At 41.1% G+C, this 16,388-nt stretch overlaps 1 protein-coding gene across 2 annotated transcripts in view; it reads left to right on the forward strand.

The window, feature by feature from the left end:
• Nucleotides 1-16,388, forward strand: part of PLCE1 (phospholipase C, epsilon 1) — a 260,165-nt gene that overhangs the window by 219,690 nt on the left and 24,087 nt on the right. For both annotated transcript variants that reach the window (XM_012659745.1, XM_012659746.1), the window contains exons 20-23: nucleotides 548-669; nucleotides 1,595-1,712; nucleotides 9,348-9,479; nucleotides 12,837-13,127. In XM_012659745.1, coding sequence (XP_012515199.1) covers nucleotides 548-669; nucleotides 1,595-1,712; nucleotides 9,348-9,479; nucleotides 12,837-13,127 — 663 coding nt within the window. The remainder of the gene's footprint in view (nucleotides 1-547; nucleotides 670-1,594; nucleotides 1,713-9,347; nucleotides 9,480-12,836; nucleotides 13,128-16,388) is intronic.

The following is a 16,388-nucleotide window of genomic DNA, read 5'->3' on the forward strand; positions in this document are numbered from 1 at the left end:
CTTATTCTTATCACTTAATAAATTAATAACAATTATAAAAACTTTACTTTCCTATTAATTATAATTGTGAAAGCTTTGCATTGCACACAGAAAGTCTCCCTCCTGCCCCCGGTTTTGACACTTCTCAAGGTAAAAGAAGCAAATAGTTTCATTTCAAAGTGAGAGTGATTAAATCATGCATATACCATCTAGAAGTGCTTCAACCACTAAGTCCTTCCCAAATTTGTGTACTGTCAGCTTCTTGACACAGGCTATCTTCTATAATATTTGCACACTTTCAATCATCTGTATGAAAATGAGCATTCTCATTTAGATTATGTCTATGTGGAACAAAAACTACTGGTAAATGAGTCAATTAAATTAAAAATAAACACACCAACCCAATTTTTAAAATTATGCTTCAAGCCATCCTTTTGGTAACAAATAGCCAGAGCCTCATTCTTGCGGATAAGTACAAGCATCTGGATGTCCTTGTACTGATAAACCATGTAGCTCTTAAGTGCAACATTTGGCTCTTTTTCACTGAAGCCTGCTAACTCATTTTCAGACAACATTTTGGAAGACAGACCTGAAAATAAATCATGTAATGACAAGCTTCAGTTTGAGTATAGTGAAGAAATCCCCAAGAGGATAAAGAAAGCAGACAACTCTGCTTGCAACAAAGGAAAGGTTGGTGAATGGTTTCTGTTAAATGACACTTGGACGTGGTACTCTTGTCAGTTTCAGGTGGGATTCTACTTCCTCCCTATCCGTCCTGTTCACTTTTTCCCTCACTTTTCCTTAGATGCCAGAGTTCACATAGTGATATTATGGGACACTCACCTTCCATTTGTGGAAGGTTAGCCATTGAATAATCCAACCAATACCTGCTGAAGGTTTATGTGCTGCAGGCACTGATGTAGTGCAGGAGATGGTTTAGTGATGGAGACAGACATGTTAACAGTGCCTATAACTAAATTCAGGGAGCAGTGATTACACTGTGTTATCAGAGAATCAAGGACAGGCTCCCAGGGAAAATGATGTTTGAGAAGGAAGATTTATCTAAGCAGACAAAAACAGGGCATTCAGGCCAAAAGAGCAGCCTGGTATATTCAGGGAATTGCAAGAAATTTTAAAAGCATTTGGGGTAACCAAGAAAATAAATGGATTGTGAAGTGTTAACAGAAGAACGACACTGAAAGATAAACAAGATACCCAGCCCCTACCATCAAGTGCTTCACAGTATATAGACCCTGAGCAAAGCTATAGACATAGTTGCAATGATATTATTGGAGAATAGAATAAAATATGTCAAAAATTTTAGCTATAGAAGATATACAGTCAATCCTCCATTTATTTTACAAAGGTGCATTGACTGTTCCACATGTATAACAGTGGACTAAGCACTGAGGGAAGATGAAGGATGAATTAGACTCATTCCCCGCCCTCAGAAAGCTTTTACTCTAGGAACGCTGTTAGGACATGTATATGGATAATTAACCAAGTAAGGGGAGACATACTGGTGACACCAGCAAGTACAGATAAAAAGCTTCAGGAATCCAGAGGTGGGTGGCATGTACCTTCCGTGTAAAATGGTATCCTTTTCCCTTGATAGGTCTATGACATGGAGCTGGGAGAAGAATTTTATCTTCCTCAGAATAAAAAGGAAAGCAGACAGATCGCACCAGAGCTTTCTGATCTTGTCATCTATTGCCAAGCAGTAAAATTTCCAGGTAAGAGTAGACAATATCGTGTATAACATTTAAAGATCCCCAAGGATAAAAAATATACTATTTATTTAATTGGTCATTTTGGACACTCAAAATAACTAAATTGTGTTGCTGAAATCATTTTTATAATACCTTCCAAACAATTTGCTCTGATGCTCATGAAAAAAAATTATAAAAATTCATTTTCCAGATCATATAGTATCTTTTCATAATAGTTAATAATAATAATGTTAAGGGTAATATAGTCTTAATATCTAATGACTAAAATGCATTAAGTACTTACTAGGATTTGTGCTAAGTATTTTACATACATCATCTTTTTGACTATTTATAGTGATTCTATGAGGTAGATGGCATTATCCCATTTTTAAATAAAACGAAGTCTGAGAGAGATAAGTACTTTGCCCAAGGCTTCAGAGTGCATCAGTTAAGTCTCTAGTTTGAAAGTGGCAGAAATTGACTGAAGCAAAGAGGGAAATGTATTGGCTCATGTCTTGAAAAATGAGGATATACAAGTTCCAGGTATAGCTTGACCCAAGGCACATACTGTCTCTCTCCCCATTTCTCATTCTGCCTCCATTGTGTTGGTTTCATTCCTTCTGTTCCCTTTGTGGTTGTAAGACGGCTACAGCAGGCTGGGACTAGATGCTTCCAGATTCAGCTTCAGTGTAAGAGTCTCTTTCAGAACTTCCAGCAGAAGTTTCCTTGTTTCTCATTGAGTCCTTTGCCGAAACCTGAACCAGTTACTGTGTCCAGGGGGTACAGGACAGTCTGGAGCCCTTATCACATGCTCCATCCCGGAGGTAGGTAGTGAGGCTCCACTCAAACCACAAGGACCAAGGATGGGGGTACAGTGGGAGGGGAGGATCCCCCACTGGCCATTTCTGGAAATACAGTGAACTTAGACTGATAAACCACTTCCCAAAAAAGCATTCATTTCAATTAATATATGTTAGACCTTTGATTCTAAAGCCTGTCTGTCTTCAAAATCCTGCCCTTAACCATTACGCTACCCTGCCACTTTTCTTAGGGTAGGTCATCAGTGAGCTCACCCAATTATGTGTCCCACAAATGGGGCACCAGGAGATGGAGAACAAACAGGAAAGTCCATAAATATATGGAAGTCAGAAAAATTCATCTCCCTATACTAAGAAAAAAGATTCCCTTGCACAAGATTTCTAAGAACAAGAAAGTGGCTGAGATTGGAGGATCAGTCTAAATGTTAGTAAACAGGTTATAAAACTTGGCCTGGAGAGGGGTGTTAAAATGCCAGCCCTCATCTTTTCAAGAGGGACTGAACTCAGGTCTGGTCTCACACTGTGCCTGGCAAATGGGACAAAGATATTGGGCTATTCAAAAATTAGGTAACAGTGGCCTTTTCACACATCAGAAGAAAAAATAATCATAGCTAGAACTTTCTTAACTCTAAGTTTTCTCCCATAAACTATTTTTTAGCTTTTGGCAGCTGCAACTGTTTGTCTGCTAGCTATCCTGTTGCAGAGGATAGAAATGAATAGGTAATAAGCAACACTTTCGAGGAAATACAAGAGCCTAGCCATTCAGGTTGAGTTTCACAGATCATGACTTTATGTCACGTAAGTGCAATATGATCACATTTGCAATTGGTGAAACTGTCTTTATGGTGGAGCAAAATCCTTTACCTGTCAAAGCACCATGGCTGGCGTGTCCTTCATCCCAGGAGCAAGTATGAGGGCCATTCCGGTCAAGAGTCACACTCACTGCATCTCTTATTCTCCATGAATGCAGCTGATGCTACACTCAGACCATTGCCCTGGCTCTGTCTTTCCTTCTCAAGCTCTGAGTAAATAAAGAGCACAAATTCCCAAAGATACTTGAAGTCAATGTGAAAGATAAAGTTTCTGTACCAACGGAGAATTGTGGAAGGGTCAAGGGGTCTTCGGTCAAGCTTCTGACCTGAGGCACAGGCTACGCATGTGGTTGTTTGATTTAGTTTTAAAATTCCAAGTATGTTGTGTTTTTCTTTTTTAAAAAACATAGCACACGTTCTTTATAGGTATACTGCATTTTAATTTTATTTTTTAGTAATTGAAGTTTCTTACATTCTTCTTTCCCCAACTTTATTTCCATTCTCAAAATAACTAAATTGTGTTGCTGGAATCATGGTTATTATACCTTCTAAATATTCGTTGTTGTTATTTGTTTCGACGCACATTGGGAAAATGCCATACAATATTCATTTTGCTACACTATTGATTTCAATTTTGCTACATAGTCAGTTTCAATGTGTCTCACCTGCGTCATCCCTTCCTAAGAGCAATATGAAAAAAACTAAAGAAACCTTTCAGAAAGGTGAGGAACCCAAAGGTCACGTGGTATGAGGCCCACAGAAATCGAGGAACTTCCCCATGACTAGGAACCTAGTTCAGTGCCAGGGCAAGAGCCAGAATTCGAGTGTCTCACCTCCCAGTGCTGTACTCTTTTCACCACGCCATGCACATAGCTGAGTTTTTCCTGCCTGTTTTCTCTTAGGGTTTGTTTCTCAGTTACATTTAGTACTTATATCCTCCTGTTTTTCTTCTCCTTCTAGTAGAAAAAAAAGAAGAACATGGTATTTTTGTCATATGACCACACTAACTTAGTTTCCAGACAGCTCCCAGCAAGCCCCCCTGCATCCCCCACTCTCTTCAGGCATCTACATATTCTTCAGCCTTTCCAGCTGCCAGTGCTTTGCTTAGACAGTGTTCTCAAGCTGGCCTGTCCTTCCTTCTCCCCTCGGCCACTCTCTAAACTCCAAGGCCAAGGGTCCTTGTGAAGTATCTGAGACTCTTCAACCCATGGTGATGATGCCTCCTCTGGGAGCTCCTTGCATTTATAGGCATGTGTTTGGATACCTCCTGGGCCTCTAATTGTTCCCCAGCTAAGAGTACAGCCTTCTAAGGGAACTATTAGATGGTGATAAGATCATCGGATAAGGTCACTGGTCAGAGGCCTGTGCTCTTAGTTACCATGCTCCGTTGACTTTGGCCAAGACAGATCCCCCCTGAACCTCAGTGTCCTCACTCAAAATTGGATTTGACTAGAATCCTTGTGTAACACACTTGTTGAAATCTCCAGAATTATCAGGGCAACTTGATTAAAATACCAATTCTCAGGACTCTCTACTAGGGATTTATATTTGGAAGGTAGCTGCCAGACCCTGGTACCTGGGTTTTTAATACAGGCGATTTGGGAGCCTGCAGAGCTATATGATCTAGAAGTCTGATTCTGAGGGAGATTTTGCCTCATTTTCCTTTGGATCCACCACACGGCCCACAGAGCAGCTGATCAGGGATTTCATGCGAGGCTTGTCCGGAAGATTCTGTGGCTTCCAGGGTTCATTTATATTCCTACACCAAAGGACCCACCTGGGAAGAGCCTTCCAGATTTCAGCCCATTCACTGGACACACACTCTCAGTTTCCTAGTGCTGAGACACAAGCTTTGTTCATGGAACAGTGGTTTGCTAAGGAGCCATTTGAATCACAAAAGTGGGACCCTGCTGCCTTGGACAGCTTCCATTGGCTGGGTGTGGGGTCCCTGGCATTCAGACTCCTCTCCCTTCCCTTCAGGCGGGGTGTTGCTGTCCTCCCTGAGAGTGCTGCTCCGGGTTACTCAGACTGGACAAGGATGCGGGGTGGAACACTGGGGGCAGAGGGACATGGTTCAGGACATGCAAGCGTTGAGAACAGAGCTCTCAGATCCATCACTGAGAGGTAACCCTGCTCACTGAAACTTATTACCCTCAGTGCCTCCCGAAATCTTGCAAAACCAGTGGAAACAACTTTTTGGGCAGCTTGCAGCGACTGTGAAAGTTAAGGCCCAGCTGTGCCCTGCATAGCATGTGGCAGGAAGTTCACCCAATTAGAAAGGAGAAGTAGCTGCGCGACCCTGAGTGGCTCTCAGACCCTCTCCAGACTCAGCTTCTCTGCTGATTTCTCCAGTGCTGGTATGTTTGAATGCTCCAGTGTGTCTGAGAGAGGGCATCCAGAAGAAAGCCCAGCTCGGATTATGTATATAGGTATGCTGCACTTAATAATGGGGATAAATCCGGAGAAATGAGACATTAGGCGATTTTGTCATTGTGCAAATATCATAGAGTGTCCTTACACAAACCTAGATGGTACAGCCTACTACACACCTAGGCTATATGGTATCGCCTATTGCTCCTAGGCCGCAAACCTGTACAGCATGTTACTGTACTGAATACTGTAGACAGTTGTGACATAGTAAGTATTTGTGTATCTAAACACATCTATACATGGAAAAGGTACAGTAAAGACACAGTATAAAAGATAAAAAACAGTACCCATGTAGAGAGACTTACCATGCACAGAGCTTGCAGGACTAGAAGTTGCTCCGGGTGAGTCAGCGAGTGAGTGGTGAGTGAACGTGAAGGTCTAGGACATTACTGTACACTACTGTGGACTTTATAAACACTATACACTTAGGCAATCCTAAAGTTATAAAAAATATTTTTCCTGCTTCAGTAATAAATTAACCTTAGCTTACTGTAATTTTTTTACTTTATAAACTTCTTTTTTTAAACTTTTGGGCTCTTTTTTAGTAACACTTAGCTTAAAACACAAATACATTATACAACTGTACAAACACATTTTCTTTCTATATGTTATCTTTTTCTATTTTAAAATTTTATTTATTTAGTTAGTTTTTAAACTTTTTTGTTAAAAACTAAGACATGGCTGAGCACAGTGGCTCACACCTGTAATCCTAGCACTTTGGGAGGCCAAGGTGGGAGAACTGCTGGAGGCCAGGAGTTTGAGACCAGACTGAGTAACGTAGTGAGACACCATCTCTACAGAAAATTTAAAAATTAGCAGGGTATGGTGGCGTGTACCTGTAGTCCCAGATACTTAGGAGGCTGAGGCAAGAGGATCATCTGAGCCCAAGAGTTTGAGGTTGCTGTGAGCTATGATTGAACAACTGCACTCTAGCCTGGGCAACAGAGCAAGACCTTGTCTCAAAAAAAAAAAAAAAAAGTATAATATAGTAAATAAACCAGTAACAGAGTTGTTTATTATCATTGTCACCTACTATATACTTCACATCATTGTACACACTATACTTTTATATGACTGGAAGTATAATGAGTTTCTTTATACCAGCGTCACCACAAACACATGAGCAATGTGTTGTGCTACAAAGTTGCCATGGCATGAGGTGCTAGGCTTTGTCAGCTCCATTACAATCCGTTGTATATGTGGTCCATCGTTGAACTAAATGTCATTATGTAACTCATGACTGTACATCGCTTGGCTAGTTAGGGAGTCGATTTCACGGCCCCCAGACAAATTAGGATTTCTGAAGGAAGATATTATCATATGCTCTGGAATCAATATATTTTTTTTTAATCATTTTTTTCTTTATGGAGTTGCAGTCTTGCTATGTTGCCCAGGCTGGCCTCAAACTCCTGGGCTCAAGGGATCTTCCGCCACAGCCTCCTGAGTAGCTGGGACTATTGGCATGAGCCACCATACCTGCCTCTGGGGTCAATTTATTCGTACATGCCTATCAGTCTTTTGCTAGGTGATCATCTCAAATTTGCATCACAAAGATTTAGCTAACATCAGATGTTTCTACATCTATGTCTAAAACAGAAGCATTTTCATTCACAACCACAAGGAAAAACACAGGTGAGAGGAAGGCCATAAAATTAACTAGAGGGCCTCAGCTGGGAAAGAGAGGCAGCCATTAGCCTGACCGTGTGGGTTTAAATCCCAGCTCTATCTCTCAGTGACCTTGACTTGGACAGTTATGTAGCTCCTGTGCACCTCAGATTCCTTATCTCTAAAAGAGGTATAACAGTCCTAACTTGCAGGGTTACTGTAAAAATTAGCAATCAAGTATGTAATGTGATTAACACACTATTTGGAACATAGTTGGCTTTCTGGAAATGTTTTCGTTGATCAGTAAATGAGCCAGCAAGGTGGATGAAGGTTCTTTGTTGCTTCCTTGCAGTTATTTTTCTGGGCCCCTTCCCACAATCAAAAGTCCTTCCCCTTTATGGATCACCCAGCCCTTGTTTTCTTGCTTCCTCTCCCTGCCGCAAGAAAACAACCGCACTCTTCACAGAGGGAGGGGCTGGCATACATCTGGGGGATATTGACATGTGGCAGGATGTGTGCAGAATCCCAGAATGAACATAGTCTCTCACCCCGGCCCCTCATCAGTTTTACTTAGGAGAAAATTGTTCTATACTTATGTCGAGAGCAAAGTTTACACAAACTGTTAAGATCAAGGCATGAGAACTCAATCATCTAAGTTTGTGCCTCTTCACTGTTACGAGTACTTAGGAAGAAAAAAACCTTAGAAGCCCCACATTAAGCTGTAATAAATAGTAACAGTTGATATGAACAGAGCACCTTCCTGAAGAAGACACACAGCTAAGTATGTACACGTTGAACATCCCTAATCCAAAATGCTCCAAAATTCAAAACATTTTGATAGCCGACGTGACACTCAAAGGAAATATTCATTGAAGCATTTCAGATTTTTCAACTGGGGTTGCTCAACTGGTAAGTATAATGCAAATATTCCAAAATCTGAAAAAATCTGAAATCTGAAACACTTGGTCCCAAGCAGTTCAGATAAGGGACACTAAACCTGTGTGTATATGTTATCTCATTTATTCCTAACCACAGCCCTTTTACAGATGAAGAAGGCATGGTCCAGAGAGGTTAAATAACTTGTGCAAGGTTGCACTGCTAGCAACAGTGTTTGATCCAGGTGTATCTCACTCCAGAGTCTCTGCTCTTAAACACTACTCTGCCTTGTCTCCTCTGATGGTGTTCTTGGAAGGTGTATTTTCATCTCAAAGATGAAATGCAGCTTTAGCATAAGGAATTGCACTCCAAAGACACAATTATGACAGAGGGAACAATTTGGAAGCAACTCTAGCTTCATTGGTGCCTTTAAATCACTCTTATTACATTGGAGCCAGGTGCGTTGATTTCCTCATGCAGCAAATATGTATTAAGTTTCTGCTGTGTACCAGGCACTGTGCCAGACATGAAGGATCCAGAGTCCTGGCTGGACCAAGAGTGAGAAAATGAAGCCATGAAAATCATTAGCATCATAATATATTTCCCATTTACTCTTCAGACTAACCCTATGAGTGAGTTCCTATAATTACACCCATTTTGAAGATAAGGAAACTGAGAGCAGAGAAGGAAGTGTTAAGTCAGGCTAATACCAGCACGAATTGGACCTAGACAACATGACGCTAAAGCTCAAGATCATTACCATTTTTTCATCTTCCCAAAGGGAATAATCAGCCTCTGATAACTTAATATTGACTGCAGTGCTTTCTTTTCATGCAATTTTTCAAAATCTTTCTGATGCACAATCAACTAAGTGTGTGTATAATTTTGTGGCCATTCTGTAAAAGGCACGTGATCCTTGTTGCATTTGCCTACGGAGATAAAAACCTTGCTGACTTCCTACGATGCTATTATTAACAGAGCTAAAACTGCTAGTAGATCTTCTGTACTAGGTTCCAAGGGAGTAGTAGGGCTTCAAAATAAACATTAATGGGGATGGAAAATGTTGAGTTCCCTTGCTTGTAGTTTTTGGCTTATTTATTTTCATTTTATGGGAACAGGCCTGTCAACTCTAAATGCATCTGGCTCTAGCAGAGGAAAAGAAAGGAAAAGCAGGAAGTCCATTTTTGGCAACAATCCGGGCAGAATGAGCCCAGGGGAGACAGCATCATTTAACAAAACATCTGGAAAAAGTAAAGTCACCTTCTTCCAATATCTTTGCTTGATTCTGCATGCTAGATAATTGAGATATTTTACTGTCTAAGTACTTCCCTTGAATTTTTTAGTTCTTTTTGTATTTTCATGAATGTTAATATTGTCTGAGTGTGGTATACATTTTTTAATTGCTAATTTACACTTTTAGCTTACTAAAAATAGCATTTCACTGAAGATGTTTTAACAATGTTTGCCTCAAAAGTAAAAATTGGAGGCACCTTGGAACATTCTAGTGGTTTCTTGGAACTGCTCTCTTCACCATTATAACTCCAGAAGATATATCCATTTTATTTCTAGTTTTTATTATGAAAGTAATAAATTCTCGTAGTTAAAAACTCAAACAATATAGTGTATTATTAAAATTCCTTTCCACTCTCAATGCCCCAGTGCTGTTCCCCAGAGGTAACCTCTGTTAAGTTTATTGCATTTTGTTCGGGAAAAATAAGATCCTTTCTAAGATAATCTAAATGGGATATAGGCATACCTCGGAGATATTGCAGGTTTGGTTCCAGACCACTGCAATAAAGCAAAAATCGCAATAAAGTGAGTCACATGGATTCTTTGGTTTCTTAGTGCATATAAAAGTTATGATTACACTATATGGTTGTCTATTAAGTGTGCAATAGCACTATGTCTAAAAAAAAGTACTACCTTAATTAAAAAGTACATTATTGCTACAAAATGCTAGCAATGATCTGAACCTTTGGTGAGTTGTACTCTTTTTGCTAGTGAAAGGTCTTACCTCAATGTTGATGGCTGCTGGCTGATCTGGGTGGTGGTTGGTGAAGGTAGGGGTGGCTGTGGCAGTTTCTTGAAAGAAGACAACAATGAAGTTTGCCACATCGATTGACTCTTCCTTTCACAAAAGGTTTTTCTTTAGCACGGGTTGCTGTTTGATAGCATTTTACTCACAGTAGAACTTACCTCAAAATTGAAGTCAATCTTTTCAAAGCCTGATCCCGCTTTATCAACTAATTTTATGTAATATTTTAAATCCTTTGTTGTCATTTCAACAGTGTTCACAGCATTTTCTCTAGGAATAGTTTCCGTCTTAAGAAACCACTTTCCTTGCTCATCCATAAGAATCAACTTCTCATTCATTCAAGTTTTATCATGAGATTGTAGCAATTCAGTCACATCTTTACGTTCCACTTCTAGTTCTCTTGCTGTTTCCGCCACATCTGCAGTGACCTCCTCCTGTGAACCAACCTCTCCAAGTCATCCACGAGGGTTGGAATCAACTTCTTCCAAACTCCTGCTAATGTTGATATTTTGACCTCCTCCCATAAATCACAAGTGTTCTTGATGGCATCTAGAATAGTGAATCCTTTCCAGAGGTTTTCACTTTACTTTGCCCAGATCCATCAGAGGAATCACTATCTATGGCAGCCATAGCCTTTAAAAAAAATGTATTTCTTAAATAAGACTTAAAAATTGAAATTGCTTCTTGATCCATGGGCTGCAGAATGGATGTTGTGTTGGCCAACATGAAAACAACATTAATCTCCTTGTACATCTCCATTAGAGATTTTTGGTGACTAGGTGCATTGTCAATGAGCAGTAATATTTTCAAAGGAGCCTTTTTTCTAAGTAGTAGGTCTCAACAGTGGACTTAAAATATTCAGTAAACCCTGCTGGAAACAGATGTGCTGTCATACAGGCTTTGTTGTTCCATTTATAGAGCACAGGCGGAGTAGATTTAGCCTGCTTCTTAAGGGCCCTAGGATTCTCAGAATGGTAAAGGAACACTGGCTTCAACTTAAGGTCACCAGCTGCATTAGCTCCTAACATGAGAGTCAACCTGTTCTTTGAAGCTTTGAAGCCAGGCATTGACTTCTCCTTTTTCACTATGAAGGTCTAGGTGGCATCTTTTTAGAAGGCTGTTTTATTTACATTAAAAATCTGTTGTTTAGTGTAGCCACCTTCATCAATGATCTTAGCTAGATCTTTGGCTAACTTGCTGAGCTTCTACATCAGCACTTGCTGCTTCACCTTATACTTTTATGTTATGGAAACAGCTTCTTTCCTTAAACCTCATGAACCAACCTCTGCTAGCTTCAGACTTTTCTTCTGCAGCTTTCTCACCTCTCTCAGCCTTCGTAGAATTGATGAGAGTTGAGGGCCTTGCTCTGGAGTAGGCTTTGGCTTAAGGGAATGTTGTTGTGGCTGATTTGATCTTCCTTTCTCCATATCAGCAATAAGGCTGTTTTACTTTCTTATCATTTGTGTGTTCACTGGAGTAGCACTTTTAATTCCTTTCAAGAACTTTTCCTTTGTATTCACTACTCAGCTAACTGGCACAAGAGGCCTAGCTTTCAACCTATTTCAGCTTTCAACATGCCTTCCTCACTAAGCTTAATCATTTCTAGCTTTTGATTTCAAGTGAGTGACACAGGACTCTTCCTTTCACTTGAACACTTAGAAGCCATTTCAGGGTTATTAATTGGCCTAATTTTGATATTGTTGTGTCTCAAGGAATAAAGAGGCCTGAAGAGAGGGAGAGAGATGTGAGAGCAGCTGGTCAGTGGCGCAGTCAGGAAACACATTTATCAGTTAAGTTTGCTGGCTTATTTGGGCACGGTTTGTGACACCCTAAACAATTACAATAGCAACTAGTAATGTCAGAGATCATTGATCATAGATCACCATAACAGATATAATTTTAATTATAATTATAATTAAAAATTTGAAATTTTGCAAGGATTATCAAAATGTGACACAGAGACACAAAGCGAGCACATACTGTTGGAAAAACAATAGACGTGCTTGATGCAAGGTTGCTGAAAAAAACCTTCAATTTGTAAAAAAAAAACACAATATCTGCAAAGTGTAATAAAGCGAGGTACGCCTATATAGTATGACTTTTATACTTCTCACATAACTTTCTGTATATTCATCTACCTTATTCTCTTTAATGCCTGTGTGGTATCCCATTGTATGCAAATAGTGTCATTTATTTAACCACTTCAAACTGATACACTTGGGTTACTTTCTGTTTTTGTTTTGTTTTGGTTTTTCCCGTCAAAAACAATGCTGGAGTGAACATCCTTGTACACATATTGTTGTGTATTCGTGCAAATATACCTACAGGACAAATGAAGTACTAAGGGAAAGGACTTTTAGGCTTTTAATTTAAAGTGGTGTTGCTGCACTCACTTTAAAACTAAGCAGCCACCATGCTGTTTCAAGGTAGTTAACTCACAAGCAAAATCCCAGATGAATTCTGATGTGTTTCTATGCTATTGACTGTTTACTGGGATATTGTTCAGGTTTATCTTTCTAAAATATTTCAAGTTTTTAACACTAATCTGAGGCTAATCTCTTTGGGGGTTTAGGTTCTTATGAAGGAATTCGACAGACCTGGGAGGAATTTTCTTCCCCTCTCAACCCAACCACCTCGCTCAGCGCTATCATTAGAACTCCCAAATGTTATCATATCTCGTCGCTGAATGAAAATGCCGCCAAACGTCTGTGTCGCAGGTATTCTCAGAAACTGATCCAGCACACCACCTGCCAGCTGCTGAGGACTTACCCGGCTGCCACGCGCATTGACTCCTCCAACCCGAACCCGCTCGTGTTCTGGCTCCATGGGATACAGCTCGTGGCGCTCAACTACCAGACGGATGGTAACGGGCCTGCATGCTCATCTCTCTCCTTTGTATCTTATATTTCAGTAAATGGGGCTCAGCAAACGACGTTTTTTCAAACGGGTCAGATTCCAGACTGGGGCACACCATATGTGAGAGTAAAAATACAGATGATGGAAAACAGAAGTGAATTTGATACTGAATGGCGCCCCTGATGTTTCTTGAGTTAAGGTGACAGAAAAGGACCTTGAAGGGGCCTATAGGGTCTCCTGGTCCTGCCCCCTTTTTAAAGTACTTTTAAAGTACCAGACTGCTCTTGACGGATCTGTGCCCATTTTATTTTTAAAGATATTGGGGGGCAGGGATTTTCTAATACCACTTAGTCAACCTGTCTCACTATGCAATTGTTCTTGCAATCAAAAAGTAGTATGGCTCCAAATGTTTTGCAAATTAAAACCATTTAAGCTTCTTCTCATCCCTTTGAAAGTGAGATGGAGAATAATGGTCAGTGCTCTAGGAGGAGCTACCAAAAGGAAAACAAGTATGCGAATTACACGAACAGAGTTAGAAGTGTTCACGTTCATGTTTCCCCACTGTTAATGAGACCCCGAGATGAGGCCTAAAACTCCAGAGCGAAAGCTGGCACTTATTGCAGGCTCAGTTGCACCAGCCACCATGCTAGATGTTTGATCCCCTGTTATCTCATGTAATCTTTACCACAACCCTAGACCTTTACCAGAAATGAGGATCACCCATTTCTCAGATGAGCAAACCAAGGCACAAAGTGGTTAATTTGCTCAAGGTTGCAGGATGACTTGTAACAATAAATTCAAGGGATCTGGGCGTTTAGAGGATAAAATGTTTTGTTTCCACTTGGTTATGGGGGAAGAGGAGGAGCTACAGAAGGTGAGGAAAGAGTAGACAAGGAAGGTTTCCTAAAAGCTCATCCGAAAACCGCAGTCTTTCCTCTGAACGGTCAAGCAGCCAGCGAGCAGCCCTTATCATTTGTCTCACGTGAATCCGATCCTAACAAACCACGCCGAACAGCCAACCACAGCACGGCCCTGTCTCCTGCTGAGGTCAAACCACAGCTGTAGCTCTGGGACCAGCTAGCTACCTGGCGCTCGTGCCAACAGCGCCCAGTTGTGGCTGATCCCAAAATCGTATGGTTAGAGATAATGGTCATGTTTTTTTGCCCTTGTTGTATTTGCTTCTTTCAATTGAAGTTAAATAAGGTGGGTGCAGATGAAGTGCCATACTTAGTGTGGTGCCTGGCCCGTGGAAAGCATTCTGCGAATGTGAACTATCATTAAGTGTGTTTGGTAAGTTGTGAAAACAGTACGATTTGGACACACAAATGGAAACAATAGTGAATTACCTTCAACGTTATAAAAATTCTATTTTCTATTTCTTTTCAATCTTTCCCAAGTGGCTTGTGGGTTCACATCTCTGGCCCTGTCTGTAGCCCTGTGTCCACTGGTGCCGTTGGTTATTATGATACCAAAATATTTTAAGTAAACTGAAATAACTATCAAAAGGTTTTCTCAAGGAAACGGAAATGCATTTGGTTTTTGAATGTGGCCTTTCCCCTGAAGTGCCAAGACTGGTGCATACACACTGGCTCCACTGATGGCAAAGGGAGCCGCAGCTGAAGGGGGGATGCAGGGAGTTGCCACTCTTCAGGACACCCCACAGTCCGACAGCACAGGCTAAAGCTGCAGTTTGTCCTTCACTCACCCCTGAAGGCCTTGCCTCTCTGTCAAGTCAAGTATTAATACATATTCCAGCTGCCCCACACAGGGGAGACAGATGACTGTGTTGTGCAGTTCCTCCTCGAGTTTCTCTGCATAATCTTCCGAGCCAGGAAGGAGTGCTTTCATATAATCTCTCTCCATGCAATGCAAAAGGCACTGATTAAACATCTCCCACACTGGACAAAGCACAAGCTACAGACAGTATCAGTGTGTTCATCTGTAAAAATGGTCTTCATTTCTGCACCCTGGGGGGTAGAGCCTGGTTTAATACCTTACACACAGTAGATGCTCAATAAATGCTTGCTGCCCTGAGCTGAAGCAGATTATCCCCTATCAGCCTCACTGCAACATGAACCTGTGGCTCTTGAGTTTTAGTCAAGATCTCTTCCAGGTACTTACTTCTCTGTGAATTGCAAATGCAAATAGACAGGCAAGAGTCTACATTGGAATCACCATTTAATTGTTGAAGAGAATTCTGATGTTAGGAAGTATTTGATTTTCCATGAAGAATCCCAACCAAACAGCTGAGAACCCCTCCCAGTGTCCCTCCAGCCTCCCAGTATGTCTCATGGCTCATCTGCCTTGCCACTTCCTGGAGTTCAGGGGACCCTGATGCCCCAAAGGGATGTCCATGGACTTAGGGCCATCTCTTCCCAGGCTTTCTGCTGGCTTCCTCAACTCCAAAAAGGTCTGATGTGATCTGGAACCAGGAGTGTCCCAGGTGCACACTCAATAAAACCAACGCTTAAGTTTGGAAACTGACCTGAGGCTGGCCTGCAAACCCCTGGTTATTGCTGGCAACAGTCCCTCTAAGTCCCTTCCCTCTGGGGCAGAATGATTCCTGCCTCATATACCAGGACTTACAAGTGTATAAACATGCAATCCCAATCAAAAGAAAAGCTTATTTTTAAAAAGCATTTATTGTGCTTTTTTGAATGATAGTCACATTTTTTTTTTTTTTAAATAGAGACAGTGTCTAGATATGTTGCCCAAGCTTGTCTTGAACTCCTGGCCTCAAATGATCCTCCCGCCTTGGCCTCCTAAAATACCAGGATTACAGCCATGAGCCACCACACCAGACCTGATAGTCACACTTTTTATGATGACTTTTCCAGCCCCCAAGTCTAGGGACAAATATAATCAGAATGGTGTCTACTTAATACAGGATTTTTTTTTTTTTTTTTTGAGACAGAGTCTCGCTCTGTTGTCCAGGCTAGAGTGCCATGGCGTCAGCCTAGCTCACAGCAACCTCAAACTCCTGGGTTCAAGCGATCCTTCTGCCTCAGCCTCCCAAGTAGCTGGGACTACAGGCATGTGCCACCATGCCTGGCTAATTTTTTCTGTATATTTTTAGTTGTCTGGCTAATTTCTTTCTATTTTTAGTAGAGACGGGGTCTCTCTCTTGCTCAGGCTGGTCTCGAACTCCTGACCTCAAGCAATCCACCCTCCTCGGCCTCCCACAGTGCTAGGATTATAGGCGTGAGCCACCACGCTCGGCCTACAGAATTTTTTTAATGAATAGAAGACCATAAAGGCAATGATATGC

The sequence above is a fragment of the Propithecus coquereli genome, unplaced genomic scaffold (assembly GCF_000956105.1).
Source record: "Propithecus coquereli isolate 6110/MARCELLA unplaced genomic scaffold, Pcoq_1.0 Scaffold63, whole genome shotgun sequence".
NCBI lineage: Eukaryota > Metazoa > Chordata > Mammalia > Primates > Indriidae > Propithecus > Propithecus coquereli.